The 14315-nt window shown below is 42.6% G+C and overlaps 1 protein-coding gene across 1 annotated transcript; it reads right to left on the bottom strand.

Moving 5' to 3' along the window:
- Positions 1 to 1351: 1351 nt before the first annotated feature.
- On the bottom strand, positions 1352 to 8693 carry LOC147692944 (uncharacterized). The gene is made up of 2 exons (XM_086939562.1): positions 8210 to 8693; positions 1352 to 1821 (listed from the first exon to the last, which is right to left on the bottom strand). The coding sequence occupies exons 1-2, from the start codon at positions 8691 to 8693 to the stop codon at positions 1352 to 1354; spliced, it is 954 nt and encodes a 317-aa protein (XP_086795688.1).
- Between the last annotated feature and the right edge of the window lie 5622 nt (positions 8694 to 14315).

Below are 14315 nucleotides of genomic sequence, written 5' to 3'. Positions count from 1 at the left end.
AGTCTATGCTCTAAGACCAATGAGTCCCTTTTGGCATCAGACAAATCTCCATTATATAAGCTTTTTTCCCGTTTTGTTCCAGCTGGCACCTCAATTATATTGAAAATGTCAGATTTCCTGGGGAGGTAAATATTTTTAGTTGTGAAATTTAAAAGGATTTGCACATTAGGATATTGTCCACAAATTTAGTAAGGATATCTTTTGGTCCGACCATCCATCCATCAGTCTGGTGGGACCATCCATTAAATACAGAAGTTGATTTTGAAACTGTTTAAGAGGACCAATAGATGCACCTTACTACATTCTTAGAAAGAACATAATATTATTATGATAGAACTAATCTTCTTTGCCACATGATGCAATCATAACCTCAACGCACTTGCTCAAGGTGATCAATGTAGTATAGAAAATAGACTTTTATCTTGTTAATATGCATTCAGGAAAGGAACATGTGTTGAAAAATTCAATTTGAGGTTTCAGCATAAACCAGAATAATGTCAAACGTCTTAGCTATTCTTCATCACAAGGTGTTAAACTGAGAAATGTGGTTCCCTGTAGAGAAAAAGCTGTTGTCAAGACAAATTCACGATGGGTTAACTGATCTGGGCATTATTATTATTATTAAAAAATGTATACCATTATTGTAGAGTACTTTTTTGTCACACAGTACATTTTCATTAAATTGAAAAAAGTCACTAGACACAAAACCTCGGGAAGCCCAAGAAAGGAGCAGCAAATCATAGGCACCGTGGTGAAGGGACAAATTTTACTAAAAAATATTTGAGAATAAAAATTCAGCACATTTAAAGAGATAGGTCATCTTATGACACCTCAGGAAAAATGTGTGATAACTGCTTTTCAACAGTAGTGGGAAAAGAGAAGTTATGAAAACGAGTCTCTGAATTTCTAAAGTTATTTATTATAATACATTCATTTTTGTGAGCTATTTGAGAAAATGTAATTTTCATTAAGTGGCTTTGTTATGTACAGCCTCATTTACATTCATGCCAAATATGCAGAGAATTTGAACCTCAGCAAAAACCTTTATAAGAGAATCCCCTTGACATTTGGAAATTGTAATATTATGTTTGCAGCTGTGTAGAAAAATTCAGATTTAGTGTTTTAAGGGCTTATTGCCAAGCCCTTTACGCCACTGATAAGTCACTTTTTCCCATATTAAAAGTGACGCACTGGTGGCGCAAGGGGCTTGTAAATAAGCCCCTTAGGCACTAAAATCAACTGTCCAGGGTCACATTAGGGCTGCACGAGCCTTGTTCCTCACTTGAGCAGATCATCATATTATTCTTCGGTCTTGGGCGTGTTGAAATTATTGAGGGGTCTGCCTCTTAACCTAATTAATGGGTGTCAATGGGTTGTTATTAATTTCAGGTCGATGCCCATATTTTGGTAAAGCCCCCTCACAGATATTTTCCGGGTCCAAACTTGCCTTCCAGCGGGAGCTATAGATGTCCACGGTTTTCAGAGCGGATCCATTGAGGACACATTCATCATCATCATCAACTTCATTACAGCTGCACTCTTCATCACAGCTGCAGATTGCATTGCACATACAGTCTTCATCACTGCATTCTTCATCAACTTTCCACTCTCCAAAGTGCCTCCATCGTTCACTGGACTCCATTGCTCCTTGCGTTCTCCACTCTTGCGACCACCACATGCTTGCTGTACCCCACTCTTCTTCGGACTGGGTCTCCTCAGGGGAGCCAGTAGACAAGTTCCTTGAGTAGCTTGAGTTTGTCTGATTCAGGAGTACACTGCAGGGTGAACTTTCAGTGGAGTAATCTTCTCCACATGATGGATCTGGAAATGAAGAACAACAAATTTAGAGGAACCTACAGATGAGGGAAGTGTAGACTCAAGAGACTGTGTCCATATGTGTGTGTGTGTCTATATGTATAACCAAATACAAACAGACAAACACACATATATAAATAAGTATATACATATAAACACATACATATAGGGCCAGATGTAGGTCACCAAATACCGGTCGGTCCGACCGGTATTTGGTGAATGAGATGTAGGGGGCCTTAAATTTACCGATTCGGTATATTTACAGAATCGGTAAATTTACCGATTCTGTAAATTACCGGATCTGTAAATTTACTGAATCTCAAATTTGTGATGTAGGTGGCACTGAAAACAGTGCCACCAGCCCTTAAGAATTTGTTATTTACCATGACATACTATGTCATGGTAAATAACGAATTCCTGTGTACATGCACATTTGTGCATGTACACCTGTGCCTTAGGGCATGTATGTGTGCCACATGGCACACAAGCCAGAATCAGGGGTGCAACAGGGTGTCAAACTTAATTGATTGGTAATTAATTCGGTAATTAATTCGATAAAATTACCTACATCCCGAATGCCAGTTCTTAAATACCGAACCGGTATGATTCGGTATTTAAGAATCGGTAATCTGGGATTACCTACATCGGGCCCATGGACACATATAGTTAAATATACAGATGTAGGTACCAATATCTATATAGATAACTAAATCTATATTTATAATGTATACAAATTAGAACCTGGAAGACTGGAATGAAGCAGATTCCAGCCAGATCAGGAAAGGGGAAAAAAGCTTGGGGGCAAAGAGAAGATGCACATCAACTATTATAGAGTAAAACAATGCAGTGGCAGTGTCTTTACTAGGGCTCCGGAATCCCCCCAACCCCCAGGAAATAGGCTGATGAGGGGTGGAGGGGTGAGGTAAGGCCCGTCATGCAGTGCAGATTTTCAATGATGGATGCTGGAGAAAACTCCAAGTTCAGCTTCTCCAGTCTATGCACAAAGTCACCTCTCACAGGTCTGGGAAAGAGAAAAGCACATCCCATGTACATTTTTCTCCAAGGACGGACATTCCTTCATGGCAAGGACCTGCTTTACTTCTTTGCCCCCTGTCTGGAGGAGGTGATAGGAATGAACTGCACAAGCCACGCCCATCAACAAAGATGTATTTTCTGAAAAAACCTACCACATGCCCTGAGGCTACGGTTGTGGCTGAGACCCAAGGCAAGTCACTTGCCAGTTACAAAGAAGGTGTGCTGGCTGAGGTCAGTGTTTCCAGATTTTAATATATGTCATACAGCTAAGCATATTTTTTTCAATTTATGCAATAACATAATCACTTATCAGGCTGCTATTTTTTTATGACTTTCTGCATTTTTGTATTTAAAAAATTTCTGTTTTTGGGTATATTGAGTTACAACTTCTTGATTTCATGATGCTTATAGCTGGTTGACTGGCAGGTGTGGTGGCGCTGGGCAAGTGTCATTTTTTGGAAAAAGGAAAGTGCACACCGGGTTATGTGTACTGGTAATTCGAGAGTAACTTAGACATGCATTTTATAATAAATCATTCTCCACCCATGGAATTCTGATAGATGTCATTTATTTTTTGCATATATTTGTATAGTAAAGAACAAGGCAGATTTCCTGAGGAAGGCGAACGGCCGAAACGCGTTGATGGAATTAATTCTGCGTTTTCATTAAGTTTCAAACAGTGATGATGTGGTTTTAAAAAAACAGTTTTTTATGTGAAAATATCTTAATGTTTTGTATGCAACAATGTCCTTGGTAACAAAAAAAGTAAGAGTATATATATGTATAAAAGCAAAATAAGGAAAAAAGACAAAAAAAGAAACCAAAAAAAACTGAGAACAAATATCAAATATATGCAAAAAATAAATGACATCTATCAGAATTCCATGGGTGGAGAATGATTTATTATAAAATGCATGTCTAAGTTACTCTCGAATTACCAGTACACATAACCCGGTGTGCACTTTCCTTTTTCCAAAAAATACTTTACCTTGCTAGGGTTCATCCTATTAGGCAGGGGCCCCGTTTTTCCTAAAAAGCTGGGCAAGTGTCATACAGTCTTAGTAGCTGTACATATACTGTCAAAGTTGCAGCCTTTTTGTAGGAGGCCCGTGTTTTGAATCCCAGCTACCCCATTTGACCATGTTGTGCGATCCTGGGAAAGTAACAATGTATTCTTCTACATCAGATCCCGTTTCATACTACTATGAGTGCCTTGGCGCCATTCAGTTGTGCTCTTTAAATGCATAAGCCCTGTGTCCTTGGATACTGGATTTATGCAGCATGGGAGGAACCAACTATGTGGCCAGGTTGTCTAAATTATGCTTCAAAAAACGGCAAATTATGCAACATAATGCGGCACTTTTTATGATAGTATTAACACATTTTTTGACATTTTTACTCATGCTAACACTTTCTGGGCAAAGGTTTCAACGCATTAGGGGCCATATGTATCAAGCCTTTTGCGATTTGTGCGAATTTCGGCCTTAGCGAATCGCAAACGGCCTTTTTTCCGATTTTGAAATGTATGAAAAATTAGCAAAATAAGGAATCGCAAAAAATTGTGATTCCTTATTTTGCTTAAGCATTTAAGGAATCACAATTTTGCGATTCCTTAAATGCTATGTATGAAGCTTTTCAAAATTGCGAATTCAGGTTTAAAAATCGCAAATTACCACCAACTTGTAGTTGGTGATAATTTGCGATTTCTTGTAAATATGCACAATTGTGCATTTGTGAGGGTGGCATATGACGGACATACATGCCCATTGGGCATGTATATGCGCCATATGCACACACATGTAATTTTCAGGCGTGCAGGAGGGTGTCCTTGAGACACCCCTGCACCCTTGAAATAATTCTCAAATTGCGATTAGCAAATTGCGAATTCGCAAATTGAGAATTATTTCATAGTCATTTCTATGGGCCTCCTGGCCAATAGAAATGAATGGGAAATGATTCCTTATTTGCGAATTCGCAAATTGCGAATTCGCAAATAAGGAATAATTGGAAATCGCAAAAAAAATAGCGATTTTCTACATACATACCATTTTGCGATTTCTAAATGGTGATGATGATACATATGGCCCTAGAAGAGGAGGGAGTAACTCGCGTGATCTACTTCAGTGCAATTTCACAATATGTAAAATGATGCGAGATTAGTCAGAATTACAAGAGATGTGTAGCCCAGCATTTAGCACTATTTTCTTCGTGCAAAATGCACCCTTGCATTAGAAATGGACGCAAGGATGCATTTTGTACTAAGAAAATAGCGCTAAACTCTACAGAAGGCAAAAAGCTGCTGCCACCAGTTGCCCATGCTGCGTTCTTGTGCTCCTTCAATAGGCATTTTTGCCCCAAATTAGTCTAAATTATGCCAACAGGCATAATCACATAATTTGTGATAATTTCGTGTCACAAGAGCAACACGAAATTGCAGAAATTGCTCCGACTACTCATACGCAATTAAAATTTTACCTAGGCTTACTCATTAGTACCATTTTGACACCCAAACGAAGAAATAAGCGAAAGAAAGGTGACTGGTCAACCTTTACAAAGGGCCTTCCACTCTGTGGCAACACATGTTGCTCCATTTTTAGTAACTTTTTATCCATTTGAGCTAGAAACTATTTTTTTGCTGGAATCTGCATATGATGCAGCAGATTATAGATTATGTGGCAAAATCATAAAATCTGGATTCATGCGGAAAATGCTACATCAACAAAATCGTATCATTCCAGCGGCTCTGCCTATAACTGAAGATATTACCGCCAAGAAGTAAGTATGTGTCAATAACACATAAAGAATGAAGGTCTAAGAAATAAGCTTACAGGACCCATTGTCTGGGTTGTTTTCAGAAAAATAGGCATTGCACTTTAGTGACTTTTAAACTTTCCTTTAGCACATCACATACCAGGATCGATAGAATTCATCATAGTTCATAGATGCATGAAGATTTGGTTGCAGCTCTTTTGATGTTGCTTCATATTTATTGTAGACTTAGGGCCATATGTATCATAGTTCCGTTTTGCGAATTCCAAATAGCGAATTTTAAGGAATCGCTATTTGGAATTCGCAAAACGGTATGTATGTACAAAATCGCTTTTTTATAGCGATTCCTTACCATTCCTAATTTGCGATTAGCAAATTGCTAATCGCAAATTACCCATTCATTTCTATGGGCCAGGAGGCCCATAGGAATGAAGGGGCAATTTGCGATTATTAATTAGCTAATCGCAAATTAGGAATTTTTTCAAGGGTGCAGGGGTGTCTCAAGAACACCCTGCTGCACCCCTGAAAAAGACATTTGGGGGCATATGGCGCACATACATGCCCTAAGGGCATGTATGGGCGTCATATGGCACCTTCGGTTTGTTTGAAAAAAGCATTATTAAAAGAATTCGCAACTTACCACTAACTAGAAGTTGGTGGTAATTTGCGATTCCTTAATGGCATTATTTGCATTTTTTTTCTTTGATACATTGCATTTAAGGAATTGCAAAATTTGCGATTCCTTAAGTGCAATCGCAAAATAAGGAATAGCAAATTTTGCGATTCCTTATTTTGATGCAAAAATGTTTGATACATACCATTTAGGTATTTAGCATTTGCAAAGGCCGAAATTCGCAGAATTTCGGCCTTTGCGAATGCTAAATAGCTTGATACATATGGCCCTTATTTTCCATGAATAAGGTTTCATTTTTGTGTTAGCTTGTGAAGAAGCCTTTACAGCCAGATTCATGAAGGTGAATAGCGCTCGCAAAGGGCCAGATTCTCAGAATCTGGCCCTTTGCAAGCGCAATTTTTGCATTTGGGATTCATCATCCCAAATGCAAAAATCGATAATAGCGAATTTGCAAATTTGCGAGGAATTACATTTAAGGAATCTCTATTTGAGATTCCTTAAATGCAATTCATCATCCATTTTCAAATTGCGAAATCGCTATTTCGGGCCGCTATTTACCGCGAGGTCAAACCTCGTGGTAAATAGCGAAAACTTAGAAAAATGCTTTTAAAAGCATTTTTCTAAGTTGCATGTTGCACACACACATGTCCTTTGGACATGTGTGTGCGCAACACCTGTTTAAATTTGCATTTAAGGGGTGCTACAGGGTGTCCTTTGGACACCCCTGGCACCCTTTAAATCGCTATCTTATTTGCGATTAGCTAATTGCTAATCGCAAATAAGGAATACTCCCCATTCATTCCTATGGGCCTTTTGGCCCATAGGAATGAATGGGAAGTTATTCCTTATTTGCGATTAGCAATTTGCTAATCGCAAATAAGGAATATGTAGGAATCGCATTTTTTTTTTGCGATTCCTACATGAATCCCGTTTTGCAAGCCTGTAATAGCGATTCCTTATGAATCGCTATTAAAGACTCGCAAAACGGGTCTTTGATGAATCAGGCTGTTAGTCTCTTTGCTTGTCATGAGAATGTAACAACAAATGTATTTTTGCAAATGTGGGGATTCTGTTACACAATTGTTTAAGAAAACAGCACTGACCTGTCTAATTTAGAGCAGCAGTTATCTAAAGTAGGGTGGCTGGGCGAAAAATAATGAGTCGCAACAAAAAACGCAATATGCCTCCGGCAAAGAGCCAAATAAAATCAGTTATCTATAAACGCATCTAATTAGCAGCAGAACAGCGTTGACACTGACTTGTCAGAAGAACTGGTCTCGAGGGCACAATTCCTCCGTCTCAGCGCGTGGAGCACACTGCTCTGACAGTGCTTGCTGCCTTCTGTCCCAACAGGGCCGCCATAGCTATTTACAGAGTCGCCGTGGCACCCATGCAGTGAGCCAGTACAGCGTGTCAGTGAGAGCTGAGTTCACTTTCGACTGACTGGAGACCCCCTAGAGCTGCTCAGGAATCCACACTGCGGAACAGGCCTTCTGTGCGCATGCGTTCATTGATCAGCCAATCTTCCCCAAGAGACATCATGGGAAGACTTTGCTAGTTGAATAAGCCTCATGGCGTTACATTAACATTATGGTCGGGTACTTGTGCATGTCTGTGCAATTCTTGTTGAAGGATATGTCGGTAATACAAGCCGTATATGTAAATGGCACATCATATCTAAAAAACAGTTTATTGCGCACAGGGCGCAGAACAGTCTATAAGACATAGCCTAAACCATGATGGCCATTCTCCACTAGCCTTCCTACCTTCCTCCTTATTCGGTACCCAGGTGCCCCTCTGACTTGGCCCCGACACAGTGTATTACAGTGTAACTAACTAGACGCCCACCCTTTTTTTGCTGAGAACTTTTGGAGGAGTCAGGCGTAAAATACAAGACTGTCGCTCATTCGCGCATCCCCTGACATAAACCGAAAACAGACACTTTTTTTTTTTTACCTCTTCTGCATTCTGTCGTTTCTAGCAGACTTTCACCCTTCTCTTCCCTTGGCCAGGATGCCGGGGTCGAGGATCCATATCCATATCCGGCGTTCTTCCCCCAGGATGAGAACAGCCGGTAGGTCTCCCAGACCGGGGGCTCTTCCGGGTCCGTCCCTGGTGCGCACTCGTCCGCGAGCTGCATGCACTGGTGCTTCCCCGAGCAGTACCACTTCAGCAGGCCGCAGGAGCAGTAACCCTTGCCCCAGAGGTCGGGCTCTCGACAGCAGCAGTCCCAGGCACAGCAGTGGCCCTTCCTCTCGTTGGAGGGCTCTCCTGCGCCAGGAGAGAGAGGCGCTGGCGATTCCTGCTGCTCCAGTGGTGTAAAACTCTCCTGCCCCGTGCCCAGATGCCCGAAGGACTCCACCACAGCACCGCGACCGATGGCAGAGTCCTGGGTCCCGAAAAGACGGCTACTTCCCTCAGCACTGTCACGACCCTCCATGGAACGAGGGCGACCCCACGCACGACTGACTCAGCAGAGAAATAAACAGAACGTAGCGGATGAGTGAATGTGGGGAAAGCCAGGCCCAGTTCCTCTTATAGCCGATGCTTTGCAATCAAAGGGCAGGCACCAGGGGGTGGGCCTGCGGCCCTCTCCCTACAGATATGCAAACTGGATTAGCCTTCCCAGATGTAAATTGAGGCTTCCCCGTGGGGGTGAGAGAGCTTTCCAGACAGGTGGAGGTCTGTGGCAGGGACAGCCGTTACTCCAAACAAGTCTTTCCTGAGCTACCGACCTACCCTGATCAGACAGGTTCAGGGGGGTGCTGGTGGACTGTCACTGGGACGCACCACACTTCTTGTTTCACATTTGACACTAAATATTGATTCAGTTGTGCCGTAGTGGGTTGTTTGTTTACATGCAGGCTTCTTCGCAGGCTTTCTGGCGGGGGATCCCATTTCAGTTTGTTGTCGGTTACTTTTTGGGAGAAAGTGCCATGAAGCTTTCAGTTGACTGGCTGGTTGCTTACCCAACCACATAAAATAGCCTTGTTTTTCTTCACACACATTTTCCACAGTTTTTCCAGATTTAAAATGTAAAGGGAAAAACACACCGTATTCTACGTTTTGCAGCGTGCTACTGGGTTGAACTCGTGACGAACAATTACCAAGTTATTCCGATTCTGACTGACTGAGATCGTAAAGGAGCCGAGGTAATACCACTCGGCAGGGCTACCGGAGGTCTCCAGGCGGTATTAGCTTCCGGTGTTCTAATGCATCATGTGTGATGCATATTCGTTATAAAGCGAAGTATCACATCATATAGGACAAAAAATACAAAATATTTTGCAGATTTAATGAAATATCCAATTACTGCTCGCCACACAGCTAATTGTGCTGTGTTGTGATTTATAGAGAAAAAAATGAATGCATTGTGCTACTCAGTAACATGCTACCCTCCCACATGTACACACTCTGATATCTTTTAATTCAATGTTCATTGGCCCTTAATGGCAACCATCTTGGGTATTGTTATGGGTTTACTTTCATATAGTGCTTTATACCCAGAAAAGGCGCCTAAGCAATTTGCAGACCTGTTGCATGTCACTTTGTGGAAGTGCGTTGTTTGATAGGAAATACCATGGGGAGTGTGTTTCAGTACATTGCTCAATGTTCCATGAGAGGAGTTGTTCTCCTCCTGTGCTAAGTGCCTGCGCCTCAGCGTGTCAGTATGTGAGGAAGTGAAAATGAGTGGCACTTAGCATGCTTAAGCTTAGAAGTCACTGATGTATTTGGTGGTTTGTTGTGTGCCATTGGCAGAGAATGCATACACCAGCTCCCTGCTAACACGTATATTTATTTTTTATTTTACAGAGTTTCATTTAGCGCAAACTTGACCCGAATCAGGTATCAGAGCGCTTTACATAGCACCAGTTGCGTTACATGAGGACACATTCATTTATTGTTAGGCACCGGGAGATTAAGTGATTAGCCAAGAATCACAGGATGTTCAGCGTTGTTGCCAAGACTCAAACCCAATTCCCCAGATTCGAGGACAGCCGCCCTAGCCCTTAGGCCAACTCCTCTATATGTACTTCTGCTTCGACTGACAGGAAGGAGAGTGAGATAGCTGAGTGTGTGGGCCCGTGATCCTTGCAAGGAGATATGGCTCCAGTTGCGGGGTGGTATGATCCTCAGTTCTGTGGAATTTTTTAATTTTTAATTTTAAGAGTTTTATATAGCGCTAGCTTGACCCGTAGGTATCAGAGTGCTTTACATACACACTGTAAAAACAGAAGGAAATTGCATTACATAGTAGGAAGGCAGTAAGGAAGCAAAACAGAGATAACAAAATACAACATGAAAAATAGGTAAACAGTGCAGTCACCAACTATCCTTGAATGTCAAGAGAGAGAGGAGTCAACTCGGATATGCTCTACTTCCTAAGACAAATGCTTCTTTCTGCTGCTTAGTGGGTAGTTACCTTCCTGAATTCCAGGTGGCCTTGGATGTTTATACTCTTTGTCGCTTGGAGTTTCTTAATTTTGTTTACTCCACAACAGATGAAGTTCCACAGTTATGTTTCTTCTTGAAGGTGACCATCAGCTGAGGCACAACTCTAGAGTGGATCTTAGCTGTTCTTTGAGTATCTGTATTACTTGTCTAAAGGATGTACTCTTGTTGTATATACACCTGGGAGCAATAAACAGTGTCTTGAGCGAGCATCTGGCCACTGGTAAACAATACCGTGGTTGGAGAGCTGGTGATATGTGATCCCACGATTGAAAATGTGGGAGTTATGATATGATATAATAAAAACATTTATACAGTGCAGGTTCACCAACGGCTTCGTGGCGCTTTGGACAGACAGAGGAAAAGACTGCGAGATGGAAACATCAATCAATCATTAATCAATCAAAAGCTTGAGAGAACAACCAAGTCTTTAAAGCCTTCCTAAAGGGTGATAAGAAGAGATAGAACGGAGGTCCGAGGGCAAGGAGTTCCAAAAAAGGGGAACTTGGGAAGCGAATCTTAACCCCCATGCCTTTTCCGCTTGAAGGGGCACATAAGCAACAAATTGGAGCTCGAAGAGCGGAGAGCTCGGGAAGGGATATATGGATGAAGGCGAGAGGATATGAAGGCCGGACCTTGATGGGCAAAGGCCTGGTAGGTCAAGCAGCCCACCTTGAAAAGGCTGCGCTAGATCACAGTGAGCCAGTGCAGGCTCCTCAAAAGAGGCTTGGCTGAGCTTGTCCTAGGCTGCCGGAAAACCAGTCTCACTGCTTGATTCTGGATAAGCTGAAGTTGGCGAGACTGGTAAAGGGGAATGCCAACGTACAATGCGTTCCCATAATCAATACGGGAAATAACCAGACCAAGCGTGACTTGAACTAAAGCCTCATGAGTGAGGAATCTGCTAATCTTTCTCATGCGGCGAAGATGAAAAAAACGTGCCGACATCACAGATTTCATTTGGGATTTCATAGTCAGATCCTCACTAATGGTAACTCCAAGACTCTTGACCGAGCTCACCGGGCAGGGGGCACTTCCCAGCGAGTGTGGCCAGAAGCTGGAGTTCCAAGGATTACCCGGAGGTCCATTGAGTACAAGCTCGGTCTTTCCTGGGTTAAGCTTGAGTTGGTTCGCATTCATCCAATTACTGATGTATGACATAGTGGACTGGAAGTTCTCAATAGAGGCAGGGGAGGAATCAATGTTAAAAATGAGCTGGAGGTCATCCGCATAATTGAGGATGACCCCTGGTCTTTCCCGTAGCCTGGAAATGAGGGGAGAAATATAAAGGTTAAATAATAACGGGTTGCAGCGTTTTGGAATTCTTTGATGTCTTTAATGCAGTCACAGTTGAAGCCCAGGAAAGTGTATTTGAGTAGTCTAAATAAGATATGACAAGTGTAATCATGGACTGGAGGTTCTGTGGGAAACCCAGGTAAAAGGAAAAATGTCAAAGAGTTTGTGTAGGCAGAAAACACTCTTAGTCGTTTGATCAATTTGGCCATCAGGGAAATGCAGGAGTCCATGACTACTCCTAGGTTTCATACTTCAGCCAGGGCTGCAGGTGGTGGTGCTAGGTTCTGGGGACTTTAGAGTGCAACCTGGTAGTGCTTTCATTCACCACCCTTTATGCTGTCTGTTTCACAAGAATACATTAATGTGGTTACTTAGCATCCACTGGTTAACAGATCGGACACAGAGGAACAGTCCTAAGGACCACCGTTTCTTTATTTCTTTGGTTTTAAAGTGACCTGAGTGAGATCAGCATGGTTCTGGATAAGGTTTTAGGTCTTGATAAGATCTGGTAGTGGGCTGACATAGGTACTGAAAGAAGAGGGGAAATTACCAAGCTTTGAGTTGCACCAACATTATTTCTAAAATGAGAGAACCTAAATGGCAAATGTGTGATGACACTATATGATTTAGAGAAATGGGAGGCACAGACCGTGAAGATGCTGAGGAAGATTTTAAAAGAACTCCCAATCAGCACTCAGAAAACTGTCACGTAGTCCCTGGTCACAAGCAAACTGGACCACAGGAACACCTTCTGTGCTGGGATCAACAAAAAACGTATCTAGAGGCTACAGATTATTCACAACTCGGTAGCCAGAATCACTTATAACCAACCACAGTGCACTCACATCACACCCCACCTGAAGGAGCACCTCTGGATCCACATTCACAAACAAGAGTAAGTTAAACTCCTCACCCACACTTTCAAGGCACTACATAACGCTGGCCCAGTGTTAGAAATGGGACCCCTGGTTGGCTATGGCTTGCGCCAAAGCCAGGCAGAGACCACCACTCTGGTCAAGGTAAGGGAGTTACAAGCCAAAGATAACCCCCACTCACCCCCTTGGTAGCTTGGCACGAGCAGTCAGGCTTATCCCGGAGGCAATGTGTAAAGCGTTTGCGCAACACACAGCAACAACATACTAGGCACACCCCAAAAGGAACTCCACACAAGGTTATATAAAAATAGCCTTTGTATTATCATAAAACACATTAGAATAATAATCACACAATATACACTGTGCCAACTGGCACTGGGCAATATTTACAGGGGATTATATACACATGACAGGGCCACTTGGACCACTGTCAGAATCATCACTTACTAAAGGTAGTAAATGTAGACATATAATAAACATAGAAGACAACCAGTAATTACTGGCAAACACTGTACTCAGCATCATCATGTAAGACAAATCATATTATGCACAGTATCACATTAGGCTTGAAATATATTCTGCGCCAACCTCATAAGCCTAAACATAATAGACCATAACCTCCTAAGCATAACTCACATTAGAAAATGATCTCACTAGCATAAACCACAGTATGGAAATCCTCATAATCATAAAACCACATTTAGAGGCATAAAACAGGGTGCTTAAATTATAGCAGATAAATTACATTTCCTAGCACCACATAAATCACATTAGCACATACCCTCCTAATAAAAACCATCGGAAAGGCAGTGCAGCTGTGAATACACAAAGAGGCCCTCTGCTCTGGGGCTCTTTAAAAACAAATATGCCCCTCAATCACTGGCACGACTGTGCCTTTGGAGCCCCAACACCCTGTGAGGGTGCAACTGCCCGCAATTATGTGGCACCGGGGTTCACTGTAAAACCGGCCCGGTACAACAAATGGAAATAGTTTTGGCCCCACTCACCGCTTCTCAGGGCGGAGGCGCTGCCTTCCGCATCCACCCATGGTCAAGGGCTTACGGATGTCCCTGGCGGTGCTCCGCATCTCAGCATTTCTTCAGAAACCACAGGGCTCTCCATACGCTCAAGGGAGCCCGCTCCGCTGGTGCTGGATTCCGTCTGCTTCTTGGTTGCCTTCCCCCTCTCTTCAGCTATGGGGAAAGTCAGAAATGTAGCCCGCGAGGCTCCGGCATCCATCGCTGGCCCCGCCCACAGTCAGGTAGACGCACCTGTCTTCCTGGTCACACCGGGCCACGGCGGAGATTCTTTTCAAGATGAGACAATGAGGGTTATGCTCCCTCTTGATTTAAAAATATAAAGCGGGGTGGGCCTCAAACTCGAACTGCAGCTCCGCGCTGCAAAGCTCACGATCAACGAGGCAATGCATGGCCCAGGGA

Source organism: Lissotriton vulgaris, chromosome 9 (assembly GCF_964263255.1).
Source record: "Lissotriton vulgaris chromosome 9, aLisVul1.2, whole genome shotgun sequence".
NCBI lineage: Eukaryota > Metazoa > Chordata > Amphibia > Caudata > Salamandridae > Lissotriton > Lissotriton vulgaris.
Note: the sequence above shows the minus strand (reverse complement) of the source record. Positions and strands in the feature narration are given on the sequence as shown.

What these genes read in the sequence shown, in the direction of transcription:
- LOC147692944 (XM_086939562.1), bottom strand. Translation starts at nt 8,693, where the DNA reads ATGGAGGGTCGTGACAGTGCTGAGGGAAGTAGCCGTCTTTTCGGGACC. An exon ending in AACGACAGAATGCAGAAGAG is followed by an intron (nt 1,822 to 8,209) that starts GTAAAAAAAAAA and finishes CTTCATTTCCAG; the next exon opens with ATCCATCATGTGGAGAAGAT.